This window comes from Plecotus auritus (assembly GCF_963455305.1).
Source record: "Plecotus auritus genome assembly, chromosome: 1".
In the NCBI taxonomy this organism is placed as follows: domain Eukaryota; kingdom Metazoa; phylum Chordata; class Mammalia; order Chiroptera; family Vespertilionidae; genus Plecotus; species Plecotus auritus.
Genome location: NC_137770.1, coordinates 4,710,936 through 4,729,006, shown reverse-complemented (window position 1 = coordinate 4,729,006; position 18,071 = coordinate 4,710,936). Strand labels below are relative to the sequence as shown.

The window sequence follows — 18,071 nt, the reverse complement described above, 5'->3', positions numbered from 1 at the left end:
CAGCACACTCAACCCCCACACACTGTACACGCACTGTACACGCACACACACACACGCCCCTGTGCAGGCATCACTCAGCACACTCAACCCCCACACACTGTACACGCACTGTACACGCACACACACACACACGCCCCTGTGCAGGCATCACTCAGCACACTCAACCCACATGCACTCTACACGTGCACACACACACACACACGCCCCTGTGTAGGCATCACTCAGCACACTCAATCCACACGCACTGTACACGCACTGAACACACACACACACACACACACACACACACACACACACACACACGGGCGCACCCCTGTGCAGGCCCTCCTGGGACAGCCTTCCTCAGAGGCCTGGCCCTGGGTCCGGCCCCTCCTCCCTGTAACCAGGGGGTGTGCTGGGCAGATGTTGGGAGGGCCGGGGGGAGGGGGGACTCGCCTGCTGGGAGAATCTGGGGTTGCTGAGGAGGGGGCGCTGGTCTCCCCGGCCGGGCCTCCTGCTGGGACCCCTGCCAATTCCCCTCCCGCTCCCCAGACGCCAGGCCTGGCAGCCTCCCTTCACAGCTCGCAGCTGAGAATAAGTGGGGGACCCCTGAAGCACAGCCTCCACGGTGCGTCTGGAAAGTCTGCGGGCCCTTAGGGGCCTGGGGGACCCTGAACCCCCCTGGCCTCCGTTTCTCCCAGGAAGGGGGCCTAGAACCAAGAGGAACTCCCCCAGGGGCGTTCCGCGCAGGAGCCAGCAGTCCGAGCCTGGAGGGGACTGGGGGGGGGCAGCCAGATCCGTGGAAGGAGGACCCCGCCCAAGGGCCTCAGGCTCTCGTGATGGAGGGGAGGGGCTGTCTGGTCTTGCGGGCGGGGGGGGGTGGGGCGGGGGGTTCTGCAGGCTGCTCCCAGGTCTCTGAGCGGCTGCGGAGCACAGACACAAGGACCCAGCACCTCGAAACCCAGTTCTTGGGTCCCCAGGTTCCAGAAGCCCAGAACAGGGACCCAGGACCAAGAACGTCCCTGGATGGGCTGCTGGGGCCTGTGACCTTGTTCCCCGTCCTGGGGCTCAGCCGCCTTCACTCTGCCCCAGGCCCTTACCCCCCCACCCACCCCCCAGAGGCTGGCGGGATGGGGCATCGTCCAGAGTCTTGGGGCTCCTCCTCTGGAACCTGGCACCTTCCCACCCTGGTGAGGGGGTCCTGCCATCTGCCCTGGCGCTGCACCTTGTCCTGGAGGGTGAGGGGGCACAGAGCTCACCCACCCGCCATCTCCGACAGGACTGCCTTCCCTGGGGCACCAAGCGTCTGTCGGGGCAGCAGGACCCTGGTGACCCACGACCCACCGTGGGGCCTGGGACCCCCCGCCGCCCAGTTTGCTCGTGGCCCCAGCGCCCCCACTCAGTGGCTGATGGACAGACCTTCCCACCCGCCCGCCTCGGCCTCCGCAGTGAGGAGCTGGGCCAGGGGCCCCACACCCTGGGCGGCCTCGGGACCTGCAGGGCCGAGGACAGAGGACACGAGGGCTGGCCCAGCGCCCGCCCCACCCCAGGCCAAGGCGGGCCCCGCCCTCGGCGCTGGAGGCTTTAGGAGGAGCAGGGGGGGTTCCCAATGGGATCCTGGACCCGCAGAGCCCGGGTGAGCCCCAGATTGTGGTGGAAGCCAGGCCAAGGGGAGGGGCTCTGAGCCCCCAGGGGCGGGCCTGGCCAGTTGGGCCCCTGGCACAGCCCTGCCCTGGGGCCTGTCTGTGTGTGCCAAGCAGGACACCCGCCAAGCCCTGGCGTCACACAGGTCTCTCCCCCTCCCCCCACAGGGCTTCGGTCTCCAGTCTGTGAATGGGAGTGACCCCCTTTGACTGCAGAGGGGACAGAGAACCCTGGCGAAGCGCCAACCTGTGGGGGCCTGCCCGGCACCCCGCCTGCCCCCAGCCCCTCCGCCCGCCCCGTCCAGGCCCCGGAATGTGGTGCCCAGAATTTCAAAGAGGTGGGGTTGGAGGCTGGCGGTCAAACATCTGGAACCTTCTACAAAACCAGGTCGACGGTGGGGCGGGGTTTGGGCTCCAGCCTCCACTCCCAGACCTGGAAGGGGCCCCGCAGGCCCTGGGGGGGCAGGTGGCTGGAGCTGGTGCAGATTCGGCCGAGACCCCCTCCCGGTCCACGGTGAGTGTGGGCGCTCCCGCCGCTCAGCCTGGGCGTCTGCTCTGACGGTGGGGCCGCGGGGGGTGGGGGAGGGGGGCCGAGGGGCAGGAGGAGGGAGGAGCAGCCTCTCCAAGTGCCTGGCTGCCGGGCCCCACCCGGTGGTCACACACTCCTTGCTCGCCGGCCCCCCAGGCCTAGGTCTCTGCCAGACCCCCGCAGTTCCCCAGGCCCTTCCTGCCACCCACGGAACAGTCACCCCAGCCGGCCCTGCTCCCCGACACTCCGCGGGGCGAGAGCCAGACGAGGTGTCATTGCTTGGGCTTCTCCAGAACTCTGACATTTGTCATCACAGGGACGCGTGGGGCAGCGTTAGGAACAGAAACCCACAGGAAAAGAATAAAAACAAACAGATGAAAAAACAACAAAACAAAATAAAATAGAAAACAAAACAAACAAAAGAAACCATAGAAGGTCTTGAGAGGAGTGGCCACGCGCCATCCACTCCCTCCCCCGCCCCCCCAGAGCATGTCAGCTCCAGCGGTGACGCCCCTCCCTCCCCGTCCCTCTTCGCCAGCCCCCCAGTCCCTCCCCCGACCCATCCCCAGGGTTGGTCCTCTGTCCCTGGCACCTCGGTGACCCTATCAGAGACGTCTGTCCCTCAGCTCCCTCCCGTCTCAGGAGGACCCAGGGGTTCCCCAGTGACCCTCCCCGCCCCCCGCATGTCTTCAGGACTGACGGTCACTCTTCGCTCCTTCCCGGGTACATTCCAGGCTTCGATCGGCTGGAGGTGGAAGATCCAAGCTCTGTCCGTGCTCTGGGGGCCTGTCGGCGTGGACCAGGGGAGTTTGGGGAGGAACGGTTTTCCTTTTTTGTTAATCCTCACCCTTTCCATTGACTTCTAAGGAGAGAGGCAGAGACACAGAGGGGGAGAGACAGAGAGAATCATCGATGTGCAAGAAACACATCAATTGGTGACCTCCTGCACGAGCCCCGACCAGGGCCCAGGGCCGGGGAGGAACCTGCAACCAAGGTGTGTGCCCTTGACCGGAACCGAACCTGGGACCCTTTGGTCCGCTGGCCGACGCTCCATCCACTGAGCCGAACGGGCCGGGGCGAGAGGAGCGGTGTCTATCCTTGCACGCAGCCCCCCTGGACTCCCGGCTGCAGGTGCACAGGACGTCAGGGCAGGGAGGCCTTGGGGACAGTCCCTGCAGCCTCAGTTCACAGACAGACAGGAGCTCAGAGGGGGGCGGGCTGGTCCAGGGCACACAGCTCGCAGCTGGAACCTGGGTCAAGCCCCGTCCCCGCCAGGCCCTTCCCCACTCTCCGCCTTTCCTTCGCACCCCCGGCCTCTCGGGGCTTCCGGCTACCTTCTGTCGCGTGGCAGCGGGCACCTGCGCCCTGCCCGCCCCACGCAGATGAGCAGGACTCGGGCGAGGGGCTGGCGGTCACGTTGCCAACCTGGGGCCCAGGGGCTTGGGAGGCAGCCACAAGCGACACCCTTGCTGGCCTGTCCCAGGGCCCATCCTTCCGTCCAGTGTCACCAGGAGGCATGTCACCACGTACAGTGAGCCTTGTCCCCCAAAGGCAGATGGGACACAGCTTTCCCACCACCGCTTCCTCTTCACGGAGGCCAGTGATGACGGGACCTGCAGCCAGCACAGAGCCCCTCGCTTCCCCGAAAAGCCCAGTGGGGGCTGTGCTCTGTCCTTGAACATGGGGGTGCTTGAGCCACACACATTAGGCTTCAGGCCTTCACCCCGATCCCCCACCTCCCGCCCCAAATGCCAGAGCTGGCCTCTGGAAGCCGACCCGTGTCTACACTGCAGCTCCTGCCCTGCCCCACAGGCACCCACACTCACTCCTCGCTGAGAAGCAGGCTCAGGGGGACCCACTCTCCAGGCCCAGCTCCTGGACCAGGAGCCTCCGTGAGGCCACCGAGTGGGTCCCACTCCTGCCACGAGGCGTCTCAGTGGGTCACGGGGAGCAGCATCTGGCCTGGTCAGTGTGGCTCAGTGGCTGAGCATCCACCGTGGACCAGGAGGTCAGGGTTCAATTCCCGGTCAGGGCACACGCCTGGGTTGTGGGCTCGATCCCAGTGGGGTGTGCAGGAGGCAGCCGATCAATGATTCTTTCTCATCATTGATGTTTCTATCTCTCTCCCTCTCCCTTCCTCTCTGAAATAAATAAAAATATATAAGAATACACATAACATAAAATCTACCATCTTGCTGGGCCAGCGTGGCTCAGTGGTTGAGTGTCAACCTATGAACCTGGAGGTCAAGGTTCCATTTCCGGTCAGGGCACATGCCCAGGTTGCAGGCTCGATCCCCTGTGTGGGGCGTGCAGGAGGCAGCCGGTCCATGACTCTCTCTGCTCACTGATGTTTCTCTCTCCCTTCCTCTCTGACATCAATAAAAACATATTTAAAAAATGCAGAGGGGAGCATCATTGGATGGTGGCGAGTTCACTTCAAGGTTGGGGCCATGCAGTCACACATCACTGCTCACAGACATGTGTGCCTGGGGCCACCGGAGCCACCGGGTGACGTAACCAAGCAGCAAGGTTGGTTGAGGGGTGTCCAACGGGGTGAAAGGCCCCACTGGCCGCTGGTCCGACGGAGGAGCTGGGTCCAGTGGAGGCGAAGGCCAGCCCCCCAACCCTAAGGCCCTCGGCCCCACCGGCCCTCTGGGTCTGGTTTGGGCCCAAATCCCAGGGAGGTGTCTGCTGGCTCTGCTGGCCCGGCCCCCCCTGATAACTCGCTGGTCAGTTATGGACGGCTCTCCTCTGTCAGCTGTCCATGCCCGTCCACTCACTGGTGGGGAAGGCTCCGTGGGGCCTGGGCACCTGCAGGTTTAATAATGCACCTCCCCCCCCGCCCCCCCCCCCCCGCCTGCCCTGGCCAGTTTGGCTCAGTGGATAGAGCGTTGGCCTGCAGACTGAAGGGTCCTGAGTTCAATTCTGGTCAAGGGCATGTACCTTGGTTGCAGGCTCCTCCCCGCCCAGGCCCTGGTTGGGGTGCGTGCAGGAGGCGACCAAAAAAATAAATAAAAATAAAGCCCCTGCTTGGTCTGAGGGGTCTGCTGCAGGGAGGGGCCTGAGGGGAAGGTCAAGGTCTGAGCTGAAGGTCAAGGCCTGGGAACCCCAAGCTTGAGGATACTGAGGGGTGGAGGGGTGTTGGGGGAATGGTCCTGCCCCCACCCCCTGGGCTGAGATCTGCAGCACCTTCTCCTAACGAGGCTCCTGGGCCTTGGAGCTTGGGGAGTCGGTTGGAGTGGGGTGTGGGGGGGGACCCAGGAGCTTGCCCTCATCGGTCAGGGAGCTTTCCTGACCTGGCCTTCGGGGCGGCTGGGGCCCTCCTCAGGGAGCCTGTGAGCTCAGGGCTCTGTGGGCGCCTCTGGCCTCTGTTCCAGGCTCAGGTCAGCGCAGCCCTGTCCCCACGGGGCGCGGGAGAGGGTGCGTGGGTGGGGGCACGGTGTGTGCCCGCTCCCTGCCCCTGCCAGGCGCACGCTCTACTGCCCCCAGGGAACCTCCCTAGGGCCAGACCCCCCCCCCCCCGCCCCCGCAGAGCAGGCCCCTAATCGCCTCCTGCTAATTGCCTGCTTCCCTTGCAGCTGGGGGGCCTCCCCTGGGCCCCAGATTGTTATTCCCCCAGTTTGGGAGAGTTCTGACTTGGGAGTTGAACTTGGAGTTTGGAGCTTATGTCATTCAAAACTTGCCTCGGGGACTCTTCCCCCTCCCCACGTGGGAGTCTGTACTTGTTCAATAAATTTCCACCTTTGCTATACCAAAAACAAAATAACCAAAATAACCAAAAACATGCCTCCCCCTCACAGCTTCTATAAACAACTCACAAGGCACCTCCCATCATCCGGCTGGGGCCCCTGACTTGAGGGGCCCCCCAACACTACCCCGGCCCCAAGGGCTGGGGCTGAGAGCTGGGAGGCTCAGGGCTGGCCCGTGTTCCCTGCTTTCCCGAGGCTCCACGGGGTCTGGTTTGTATACCATGAAGTTCCCGGTGGAGGGCACAGTGCCACGCCTTTAGCAGCTTTCCAGGGTGCGGGACGCCCTGCCCCCGCCGCCCCGCACCTGTGCCTGTCCTCCCTCGGTACGCGTCCTGCAAATGGGGGCAGGCACACTGGAGTCATTTGCGTTTGGTTTCTTTCTTTTTAAGAAAAGTTTCCCTGTGATGAGGACACAGCCGAGTCGCCTCCCACACGGGTCGCGGGTGCAGTGCCCCCGGGTGGCGGCAGGCCTGTGGCTTCCTTCACGCAGCATCGCGGCAGGCCTGGCTCAGTGGGTGAGCGCCGACCCATGAACCAGGAGGTCAGGGTTCCATTCCCGGTCAGGGCACATGCCAGGGTTGCAGGCTCGGTCCCCAGTGTGGCGTGTGCAGGAGGCAGCTAATCAATGGTTCTCTCTCATCATTGATGTTTCTCTCTCTCTCTTTCCTCCTCTCCGAAATCAATTTAAAAAACTAAAATAAAATAAAAAAGAGAGACCATCAAACTGCTTTCCAAAGTCGTACAGCCTTTGACCGCCCCCCCCCCCCCCCCCCGCTTTCCTGTCCACAGAGCACTTCCCTCCAATCAGACGTCGCCCCAGTTTATGTCCTTGGTGGTGGTTGGTTACCCGGCAACCTTGGTGGGATGAGGGTCAGGAGGGGGACGGGGTTCCCAGCCCATCTTTGGCCAAGTCCTTCCTCCTTCAGGAAACTTCCTTGGTTGCTATGCCCCCCCCCCTCACTCCTTTCCCACTGTGGAAGCTGGAACGTGGGGGTCCCCAGCGAACCATGCTCCCTGGTAGTCTGTGCTTCCGCACTGACTCTGGGCGTGGCCATGTGCCTTGTTCTGGTGACTAAACAATCAGCAAGTGGCCCAGCCGGCGTGGCTGGCTGGTTGAGTGTCAGCCTATGATATGAACCAGGACGTCACGGGGTGAGTCCCGGTCAGGGCACAGGCCCGGCTTGCAGGCTCCATTCACAGTGTGGGGCACGCAGGAGGCGGCCGATCCATGGTCCTCTCTCATTGTCGATGTTTCTGTCTCTTCCTCCCTCTCTGAAATCAATAAGAATATTTTTTAAATTATCAAATGTCATAGAAGCGGAGGTTTGATTCGTCTGTGCAGATTGGGGCTTGCTCTCCGTGGAACCTGGCTGCCAGGCTGGGAGGAAGGCCAAGTCAGCCTGTGGAGGGGCCGCGTAGCGGGGATGACAGCCGCTGAGCTCCCCGCTGACGGCTGGCATCGAAGGCAGCCACGAGGTGAGCGCCCCTGGGCCGCTGCCCCCAGCTGGCCCCCAGTCACGGGGGGGGGGGGGGGGGTATACTGCTCCACTGCTCTGCCCCTCAAAGCAAGCTGTCCACTCAGCCCAGAGAACAGCGGGAAGTAAGCCATCACTGCCGTTCCAAGCCTCCTCCTTACACAGCGGCAGCCAGCAGACACACTTGTGGGCGTCTCACTCCTCTCCGGGGGTGCACTGGCCTAACTGCAGCCCCCAGCCGCCTCCCCTTCCCGTCCAATCCTCCTGGGAGCCAACAAGGCCGCCCCCCCCCCCTCAGGCCTGCCTGTCTGCTCCGGGGTCCAGTGCTCCCTCCAGTGGGCCTCAGAGGAGCTTAGGACTCCAGTGACGCCTGGCAGGGCCTTGGGTCACCTCCGGGGCCTCAGCTCCCCACTGGACAAGGGGTGGCGGAGTGCGGTACGGCTCCCCAGGGCGCCCTGACCCCCATACAGACAGCAGTGCCTCCTCAGCGGCTCCACAGGGCATGTGCTTGGGGGTAGGTGGGAGGTGGTGCCTGAAGTGGGAGCAGAGGACAGACTTGGGGCGCAGGGACACTGGGGGCGGTGCAGCAGCGGGTCACTACGGAAGGCTAGGTTCCCACGGGTGCCTGTGGCCAGCCCTTAGCCCGCTTAGACTTAGGTCTGCATCTGTGAAATAGGCCGAGATGTGGCGCCCCCCCCCCCCCCCCCCGCCCCCAGCCTGGCCAGCACTCAGGAGCCTCACAAACACGCACCTGGAGAGGCGTGGCAGGTGGGGAGCCCCTGGGTGGGGCCCTTAGGCCGGGCCGGGTGGGTGGCATTCCAGGCAGAGGAACATTCAGTGCGAAGGCCTGTTCCCGGGGAAGGTGGGGCTGTGCAGAGGGCTGGGGGCACCAGCGGGGGCGGGGGGGGGGCGGGCCTTTTAGCTGTCTCCCTGAAACTGAAGCTCCCCCTCCCCACTCTGTGCCCTGCGGGGGCCAGAGGACTTCCCGAGGGATCACAGGAGGGGGGGCGGGGGAGGGGTCACGGGGCAGGGGAGGTGTGGGAGCAGGAAATCCCGGGCTTCCCGCCCCTCCCCCTCCCCGCGCCCGGGACTTCTGATTGGCTGATGGAAAGGCAGGGTCGGGTACCCAAGGGGGGTGAGGGGTGCGCGCAGCCCCAGGGACGCCCTGAGTGGCCGCAGGTCTGGGGGTCAGGGTGATGGCTATTTCCGGGGAGAGAGGGCGTGGCGAGGGGCCCCCTGGGGAGTGGCGAGCTGGGTAGCGTGTTCCGGCGCAGACCAAGCCGGTGGACCCCGGCACCGGGCCAGGGTGCTTAGACGTCCCCAGCCCTCCAGGCCCTGGGCGTCGCGGCCCGCGACTGGCCGAGGGTGCGAGGACGCGCGCGGCCGCCAGGGGGCGGTGTCGGCCCGCGCTGGGCGGCGGGAGCGGGTGGGGGCGGGACTGGACTCCTGCGCCTGGGGAAACTGAGGCCGACCCCACCCTGGCTCACGCGGGGTCCGATAAAGGGGCTCCTCACCTCCAAGCCCTGGAGCCTCCCATCCCCACACCTGCTCTGGCCCTTGCCGAGGAATTCCGCCCCCGGAACCAGTTTCCCTCCTGCCACCCGAGAGGGGGTCCTGGACGCAGGGATCCAGCCGCTGGCTCAGGGCCTTGGGAAGGCGGAGTCCCTGCGGCTGCCAACTCCCCTCCTGCCACCAAGGCCCCGGGGGGCCGAGCTGGCTTCCACCCCAGGAGGATGGTCTGTGTCCAGCAGGTTCCTGGGCCGGGGAGGGGCATGGGGACAGGTCCTGGGCCGGGGAGGGGGTGGGGACAGGTCTGGGCCTGGGAGGGGGGAGGGGACAGGTCCTGGGCTGGAGAGGTGGGAGGGGACAGGTCCTGGGCCGGGGAGGGGGTGGGGACAGGTCCTGGGCCGGGGAGGGGGGAGGGGACAGGTCCTGGGCCGGGGAGGGGGTGGGGACAGGTCCTGGGCCGGGGAGGGGGGAGGGGACAGGTCCTGGGCCGGGGAGGGGGGAGGGGACAGGTCCTGGGCCGGGGAGGGGGGAGGGGACAGGTCCTGGGCCGGGGAGGGGGTGGGGACAGGTCCTGGGCCGGGGAGGGGGTGGGGACAGGTCCTGGGCCGGGGAGGGGGGAGGGGACAGGTCCTGGGCCGGGGAGGGGGTGGGGACAGGTCCTGGGCCGGGGAGGGGGGAGGGGACAGGTCCTGGGCCGGGGAGGGGGGAGGGGACAGGTCCTGGGCCGGGGAGGGGGTGGGGACAGGTCCTGGGCCGGGGAGGGGGGAGGGGACAGGTCCTGGGCCGGGGAGGGGGGAGGGGACAGGTCCTGGGCCGGGGAGGGGGGAGGGGACAGGTCCTGGGCCGGGGAGGGGGTGGGGACAGGTCCTGGGCCGGGGAGGGGGTGGGGACAGGTCCTGGGCCGGGGAGGGGGGAGGGGACAGGTCCTGGGCCGGGAAGGGGGGAGGGGACAGGTCCTGGGCCGGGGAGGGGGTGGGGACAGGTCCTGGGCTGGGTCACCGCTGAGCACCCCCTCCCAGTGTCCCCTGGTGTTCAGACACCCGGCAGTGGGCCTCTGACACAGCCAGCATGAATCATGGGTTCCCTGCCCTGCCCAGGGCACCCCTGGCTCCAGCACCACCCCCACGCCCAGGCTGACAGGCCTGCCGGCGCCTGCTCCTGCCTCCTCAGCCTGATAACCCCCCCACTTAGCCGCAGCTTTTATGGGCACCTGTTCTCCTGTAGGGACAGGTGGGCCCCCTCTGGGGCTGACCCAGGAGGAACCCTCAGGAGCACGGACACTGCCGGGTCCCCAGTGAATGTGGAGGGTCTGGCCTTGGGGCCGGGTGGGGTGTAGTGAAGGGGGGGGGCAGGCAGCAGGGATGAGCAGAGGAAGGGCCAAGCGGATGGGTTTTGCCAGGACCTCTCAGGCTGGGGGGGGTGGGTGGGGGGAAGGGGGGGAAGTCGAGGGCAGCCCGGGCCTGGGAGGGGGATGGAGCAGTGACAGGTGGGTCAGGGCGTTTGGACATAGAGCCTTCTAGACTCCATTTGAGGGGTGCAGGTGCCTCCTTTCCTGCCCACTCACCCCGGTCCTCAGAGCAGGCTCAGGGGCCAGTTTGTTGAGTAAATTAGGCTGCTCGGAGTGCTGGCTGACCCTGACTCCCCTGTCAGGGATGGAGGGACCCACCCCACCTGCAGCTGACCCCCATCCTGAGTGGCGGTGACGTGAGGGGAGGGACCTCGGACCTCACCAGCTTGCACAAAGTGGTCTGCAACTCCAGGGGCTCAGGGACTCCCGGCACCAAAGCCTTCCCTCAGACGGGCGAAGCTTATAGGTTCCACCTCTTCTCCGAGCCTCAGTTTCCCTGCCTGTGAAGTGAGCTGACAATCTGACCTACCTCATCGGGCAAGCCAGCGAAGCAATGACCGTGAGGCAGCATTTTGCCAATGGGACCTGCCTCTTTAAAAACCCTCCTTTAGTACACAAATATGTGAATATGTGTCCCTCGTGAACGATGCAAATGACTAGAAGGTACAGAATAAAAACACCCAGGGACCCTCCCTCCTCTTGCCGACTCTCCCCCCAACAGGCTAGTGGGTGGCTTCCAGCATTTATAAGACAACTAGAGGCCCGGTACACGAAATTCATGCACTTGGGGGGGTGTCTCTCAGCCTGGCCTGCGCCCTCTCGCAGTCCGGAGCCCTCAGGGGATGTCCAGCTGGTGGTTTAGGCCAGTGGTCGGCAAACTCATCAGTCCACAGAGCCAAATATCAACAGGACAACGATTGAAATTTCTTTGGAGAGCCAAATTTTTTAAACTTAACCTTCTTCTAATGCCACTTCTTCAAAATAGACTCGCCCAGGCCGTGGTATTTTGTGGAAGAGCCACACGCAAGGGGCCAAAGAGCAGCATGTGGCTCGCGAGCCGCGGTTTACCGGCCACTGGTTTAGGCCCGCTCCCTTAGCGCTGTTCCAGAAGGGGGAGAGGCTCCCGCCACCGCCACTGCGCTTGCCAGCTGTGAGCCTGGCTTGTGACTGAGCGGCGGTCCCCCTGTGGGAGCACACTGACTATCAGGAGGCAGCTCCTGCTTGATCGTCTGCCCCCTGGTGGTCAGTGCACGTCATAGCGACCAGTCGTTCTGTGGTCTGGTCGATTTGCATATTAGCCTTTTATTATATAGGACATGGATGCTTTTTAATGTTTTCATGTTGAAATATTTAAAAAGGAATCCCAGCAGCTCAGGCATGGAGGCCAGCCCTGTGCGGCACAGCGAGTCCCTAGAGAATTCCTCAGGTGGGCGGCTCTCTGGGGCAGGCGCCATTCTCACCTGCACCCGACAGACCAGAAGCGCCGGCTCTCCGACCTGTGACGGTGGCTGCATAACACCTGTAGGTGCATGTCCCGCGGCAGCCATGCCATTTCCCTCGTAAACCTGGACCTGCTGAGCAGGAAGAGGACATTACCTCCTGCTGGGAGGACGGGGGCTGCTCCAGGTAGATACTCTAATGAGTTAGGACATTTTTAAAAAGAGAATTTTGCCCAGCCGGCATAGCTCAGTGGTTGAACGTTGACCTATGAACCAAGAGGTCATGGTTTAATTCCTGGTTGGGGCACATGCCCAGGTTGTGGGCCCGATCCCCAGTGTGGGACGTGCAGGGGGCAGCCAATCAATGATTCTCTCTCATCACTGATGTTTCCATCTCTGTCTCCCTCTCCCTTCCTCTCTGAAATCAATAAAATATATATTTAAAAAATAAAACAAATTACCAGCTCCTTTAATGAGACGGTCTGAGTCCTCAGGCCCAGTGGGGTTCAGGGACCCTACAAGAAACCCAGAGGTGCCATGGAGACTGTCTCCCTGGGGGGCAGGAGGGCAGCCTCAGGCTGGTGAGGGAGATGGTGCCAAGGCTCCAGGCTCACACACAGTCCCCTCCAAAAAGCCCTGCTGCTGAGGGACCAGAATCCCACCTGGGAAGGTGCAGTCCCTTTAAGATGGCCCCCAGCTGGCTCCCCGTTTCCATTAGGAGAAGCACAGCACAGGCCTTGGCCAGTCGCTCAGCTGGTTGGGTGGCGTCTCCTGCACCAGGAGTGGCTGGTATGATTCCAGTCAAGGGCACATGCCCAGCTGCGGGCTTGATCCCCCGTAGGGGGTGTACAGGAGGCAGCTGATTGGTGTTACTAAGTTCTCAAATCGATGTTTCTCTCCCGATCCTTTCATCTCTCTCTAAAAATCAATAAGCTATTATCAAAACAAAAACAAAACACAGCATGACCCTACCTCCGTGGTAGCCACCTGTATTCTCTTCAAAGGTTTAACTACGAAACAGTAATCCTATCTAATAAGAGAGTAATATGCAAATTGACCGTCACTCCAACACACAATATGGCTGCCCCCGTGTGGTCAAAGATGGCTGCCCCCATGTGGACACAAGATGGCCACCACAAGATGGCCAGCAGGGGAGGGCAGTTGGGAGGGACCAGGCCTGCAAGGGAGGGCAGTTAGGGGTGACCAGCCTGGCAGAGGAGGGAAGTTGGGGGCAACCGGGCCTGCAGGGAAGGGCAGTTGGGAGGGGGCGGAACCCAGGCCTGCAGGGGAGGGCAGTTAGGGGTGACCAGGACTGCAGGGAAGGGCAGTTAGGGGCAAACAGGCTGGCAGGGGAGCTGTTAGGCATCAATCAGGCTGGCAGGGGAGTGGTTAGGGGGTGATCAGGCTGGCAGGCAGGCGAGCAGTTGGGAGCCAGCAGTCCTGGATTGTGAGAGGGATGTCTGACTGCCTGTTTAGGCCCGATCCTGGTAGGACATCCCTCGAGGGGTCCCAGATTGGATAGGGTGCAGGCTGGGCTAAGGGACACCCCCCCTCGCCCCCACACACACACGAATTTCGTGCACCAAGCCTCTAGTAGAACATAAAATCAAGGCCACCCTGGCCCTGGTCAGTGTGATCGGCTGCTTCCCGCACTCCCGACCGGGAATCCGACGGTGACCTCCTGGTTCCTAGGTTGATGCTCAAGCACTGAGCCACTCCGCTGGGTTCACTATTTTTTGTGTCTGAAATAATTCAGACTTCCAAACGCTTTCCGCTTGGAGTGCTCAGAGCTCCTTGGCCTGTGATTCGCCCAGTCGGACCTTTGCAGCCTCCCTCCGCCTCTCCCAGACCTTTGCTCCCTCCAGCTGGGTTCCCCCCTCTCCCTCCCAGAATGCCTTTCCCCTCCCCACCTGGTCTTTCTGGCTAAGTCCACGTCCCTGGCAAGGTCCTAAGCCGTAGAGAAATGGGGTCAGATCTGACTTTAAGAAAGGGGCTTTTGGGAACCCCAGCAAGGAGGGCAAATGGAAGGGGGCGGAGGCGGCATGGAGGGGCGGAGAGAGAACTGCCCTGAAGTCAGTTGCACGCCTGGCACCCACCGCTGATGCCCTTTCACCCTCATTCCCTGCTGCCATGGAGACGCCTGAGGTCTCCACTCCAGCCCTTGTCTTCTTGGGGCCCAGGCAGCAGGGCGGCTGCAGCCCTGAGCCACCAGCTCCGAGGCTGTCTCCCAGGACCTGGGGCTCCCAAAGGCCAAATATCAGCCCCAGGACCGCCATTCCCTCGGACCCCATCCTACTCATAGACACCCAGGACAAGGAAGGAAGGGGAGCTGGAGAGGGAGGCGGTTAAGGCTGAGGCCAGGCAGAAGGGGAGCCCAGAGTCGCTGCCGCCTGTGACCTAGCTCCTGCCCATTTGGTCGCCATGGGCCCCAGGAGGTATGGGCGGGCCTGCAAGGCCACACTGCACTGAGGTGGGGCAGAGCTCTGGGTGAGGGCGCCTGGTTGGGTCTCAGCGTGATCTGTGCGGTGCCCCAAACCTTGGACGCCTTGTGGGAAGGCTGGGGCCCCATCCACCACACTTGTCTGAAGAAAGGCAGGGAAGCCCCTGGCTTGCTCCCTGGCTGCTGCTCATTTGGAGGCCACCCCTCTGTGAGCCCCAACTTCCTGGCAGGCGAACTGGGGTCATCATTCCCAGCACTACCAAATGTGAAAATGGCACACAGTAGGTGCTCATACATTGCTGCTGCACCCGTTCGTCCATTCCCTGGGAGAGTCCGCCTAGAGCTGGGGCTCCGAGGCCCCTACCTCAGCCGGCAGAAGGCCCTTAGGGGTCACAGCTCCTGCCTTCTGACCCCGCCGCCCGCGTACAGATGGTCTTCCCCAAGGTCACAGGGTCATTGCAAAGGGGACCTCGGATACGACTCGTGGGGTGACCAGGAAAGTCCCGGTCGGTGGACCCGGGGCGTCCACGCGTGCGCCGCCCCGCAGGCGGGACCCGCCGCCCGCCCAAGCCTGGTCGCCCGCGACCCGGAGCCTTCCCTCCCCGCGGCTCGCTTTCCCGAAGCCCCGCCCGCCCCGCGCGCCCTCAAGTTTCTCCCAACTTTTCAGCAGGTCCCGCCGGGCGCCCCGCCCTCCACTGGTGACGTAACAATGGTGCAGCGCGTCGGCCAATGGGCAGCGGCGGGGGCCGGCAGGGCGGGCCAATGGCGGCGGCGGACGGCCCCGCGGTCCTGCCCGGTCGGGGCCGCACTGCGCCGCCCGCCGCCCGCCGCCCGCCCGCCGCCGGCGCCCGCACCGCCGCCCAGCGTTCGGACGGACCGCGGGGCCCGGAGAGCGGCTGCGGCGGGCGCGGGCGGCGGCGGCTTCCCCGTCTGTCCGTCCGTCCTGGGACCTTCGCCTCCGCACCTCCCCGCGCCGGGACCGCGCGCGCGCTCCTGCCGCAGGGGGGCGGGAACCAGGCCCGCGGCCACCGCCCCCCACGGTGAGTCCCCCGCCCTCTCCCGGCTCGCAGCCCCCGCGCCGGGCGCTCTCCCCGGGCCGCCGCCCCCCTCACGCCCCCTGGGCACACGCACACGCAGGTGCAGCCTTCGCTGCGCCAGCCGCCGGCCCGCAGCACCCCGGTCTCGCCCCCGGCGGGGTCGCCGCGTCGCCGGGAGGAGCTGGCGAGCGGCCCGGGACGCGCCACTCAGCTCTCTTTAGCCCAACCCCCCACTCACCCAGCCGCGGCCGTGACTCAATGCCCGGTGACGTGGGGCCGCCCAACTTTACGTAACCCGCCCGGCGCCCCACGCTGTCCATACAGGGTCCACCTGGGGCGCAGAGGCCCAGGCGTGGGGGCTGTCTACTCTTAGTGCCCCCCAAAAGGGCGCTGGGCCTGCAGGCCACCCCCACCGTGCCCATCTCTGTAACTTAGTTATCCGGGCCCTTTTTGACTTTTGCTGGAGGACTTAGCCCTGGGAGAAAGCAGTGGGGACCTTGGGCCGGGGTCAGAGGCGCAGGTTGAGGCCGGGGGCTCAGAGGGCAAGGTCAGGGTTCAGGCTGGGCTCCCTCATGGGTTGGGACACCCCCATGTATGGAAAGAGCCCAAAATGGGAGGCAGGAGATCTGGGTCGGAGGCCGGGCTCTGCCATGGCTTGCTGACTGGTCCTCGCCTAGCCTGCCCCTTGCTGGGAATGGCGGCAGCACCTGCTTCACCTAGTGGCTGGGAGAGCAACAGAGGTCACCGCTCGCTCGCTCGCTCGGAGTTTGCAGGCTGTGAAGTGCGGTGCGCCCCAGTCCCCAGTTGACTTCACCCTCCAGCCTCCTCCCAGGAGCCAGGGGTGTGGACATCCTGCAAACATCATGTTTGGGTGGACGGCTAGAGTCCCGCCCCCATCCCCGCCCCCCCCAAACTCACCCTGCTGGGGTTCACGGCCTGCATTCCCCTCTTCCTTACAGATGAAGGAGCTGAGGTTCAGAGAGGCAAAGTGACAGACCCACGTCTGCTAGGAGATCCCGTGCAGGAACCAGGTAGGTCTGAGTCTAGAGCTCTGCCCCTGTCCTGCCTGGGGGTAGCCTCTAGGGGTCAGGGGTCAGAGGACAGGGTCAAGGTTAGGACAGGGATTTGTCCTACAGAAAGGACTGGGCTACAGAAAGGATTTGGCTCCACTTGAGATGTGGGCCAGCTTTCCTACCCCCCACCTGGGGTTGGGGGAGTAAGGTTCACTGTGGTCATGAGGGTGCGTGGAGCTGCGGGGCAGAGGCAGGGAAGCGCAGGTCTCCTAGAGTTGCCAGAGAACGAGGGGATTTCAGGAGGGCGGTCAGGCGCAGCTGGAGCAAGGATGTGGGAGGTGGTTCGGGGTCTGGAAGGGGAGGGAGCTGTGAGGAGTGCCTGGAAGGGCCGGTCCGAGGTTGGAGGTGGGTACAGAGTTGGCCCCGTGACGGGTGATCAGAGCCCCTCTTAGGCCCTCCGGTTTCCCCCGGCGGTGGGGACGGGCCCAGGGGCCTCACCGTGGTCCCCTCTGCCTGTAGGTGGTTGGCTGCGGACCCCATGCCGTGAGGCCAGCGCTGCCCCTGCCAGCATGCCGTGGGACGCACAGCGGCCCGGGGGAGCGGAGGGCGCCAGCGCAGCGCGCCTGCGGGCGCAGAAGCAGTGCCGCAAGTCTTCCTTCGCCTTCTACCAGGCGGTGCGCGACCTGCTGCCCGTGTGGCTGCTGGAGGACATGCGCGCCAGCGAGGCCTTCCACTGGGACGAGCGCGGGCTCGCCGCCGCCTACTCGCCGTCCGAGGCGCTGCTCTACGCGCTGGTGCACGACCACCAGGCCTACGCGCACTGCCTGCTGGCCACCTTCCCCCGGCGCGCGCTCGCGCTGCCCAGCGCCGGCTTCCGCTGCTGCGCCGCCCCCGGGCCGCACGTGGCGCTGGCCGTGCGCTACAACCGCGTGGGCATCCTGCGCCGCATCCTGCGCACCGTGCGGGACTTCCCGGCCGAGGAGCGCGCGCGCCTGCTGGACCGCCGGGGCTGCGGCCGCGTCGAGGGCGGTGGCACGTCGCTGCACGTGGCCTGCGAACTGGCGCGGCCCGAGTGCCTCTTCCTGCTGCTCGGCCACGGAGCCTCGCCCGGCCTGCGTGATGGCGGGGGCCTCACGCCACTCGAGCTGCTGCTGCGCCAGCTGGGCCACGACCCCGGGGCCACCCCTGCCAACGGGGCGCCCGCTGCGCCCGGGGAGGCGCGCCAGCGCCGCCTGCTGCTGCTGGACCTGCTGGTGCTGTACGCTCCCGCGGACGCCGCCCGCCTGGCCCGCTGCGAGCTGCTGGGCGACCGGCCGCGCTGGCAGCGGCTGCTGGGCGAAGACAAGTTCCAGTGGCTGGCGGGCCTGGCGCCGCCCTCGCTCTTCGTGCGCGCCATGCAGGTGCTGGTCGCCGCCATCTCGCCCGGCCGCTTCCCCGAGGCCCTGGATGAGCTGCCACTGCCGCCCTTCTTGCAGCCACTGGACCTCACGGGCAAGGGCTAGCCCGCGGGCGCCCTGGGACCGGGTTGGGAGAAGACTATTTTCGGAGGTTGTGCTAGCACTTTACATATATTGGTTGCTGTACGTGAGACTCTGCCTCATCTGTCCCATCAGGGGGGGCGGGGAGGGGGCAGGTTTTCTCAGTCTGGCTGGGCTCAGTGCGTGGCCTCCCTGCGCAAAGCGGGGTGGAGGGGTCACGTGGCTCCCAAGACAGGCCTTCACCTCCGCTCACTGCCCAGCCTGAGGAAGGTGAGGGCCAGCCTTCCACCTGCATCTAGATTGTAGAATCTCCTGGAAGGTTATCCCTCTGGGAGTGACCGCTAAGCTGAGCAGGGCTGTGGACTGACAGCAGGGGGCTGGGTCTGGAGGGCAAGGAGGGCAGGAAGGCTGCGGTGCGAATGGGGGAGGTGC

The 18,071-nt window shown here is 64.9% G+C and overlaps 1 protein-coding gene across 1 annotated transcript; it reads left to right on the top strand.

The window, feature by feature from the left end:
- The first annotated feature begins 14,897 nt into the window (after nt 1–14,897).
- ANKRD9 (ankyrin repeat domain 9) lies at nt 14,898–17,748 on the top strand. Its single transcript, XM_080645229.1, has 3 exons — nt 14,898–15,151; nt 16,108–16,179; nt 16,681–17,748. The coding sequence occupies exon 3, from the start codon at nt 16,731–16,733 to the stop codon at nt 17,661–17,663; it is 933 nt and encodes a 310-aa protein (XP_080501355.1). The 5' UTR covers nt 14,898–15,151; nt 16,108–16,179; nt 16,681–16,730; the 3' UTR covers nt 17,664–17,748.
- Nucleotides 17,749–18,071: the final 323 nt, after the last annotated feature.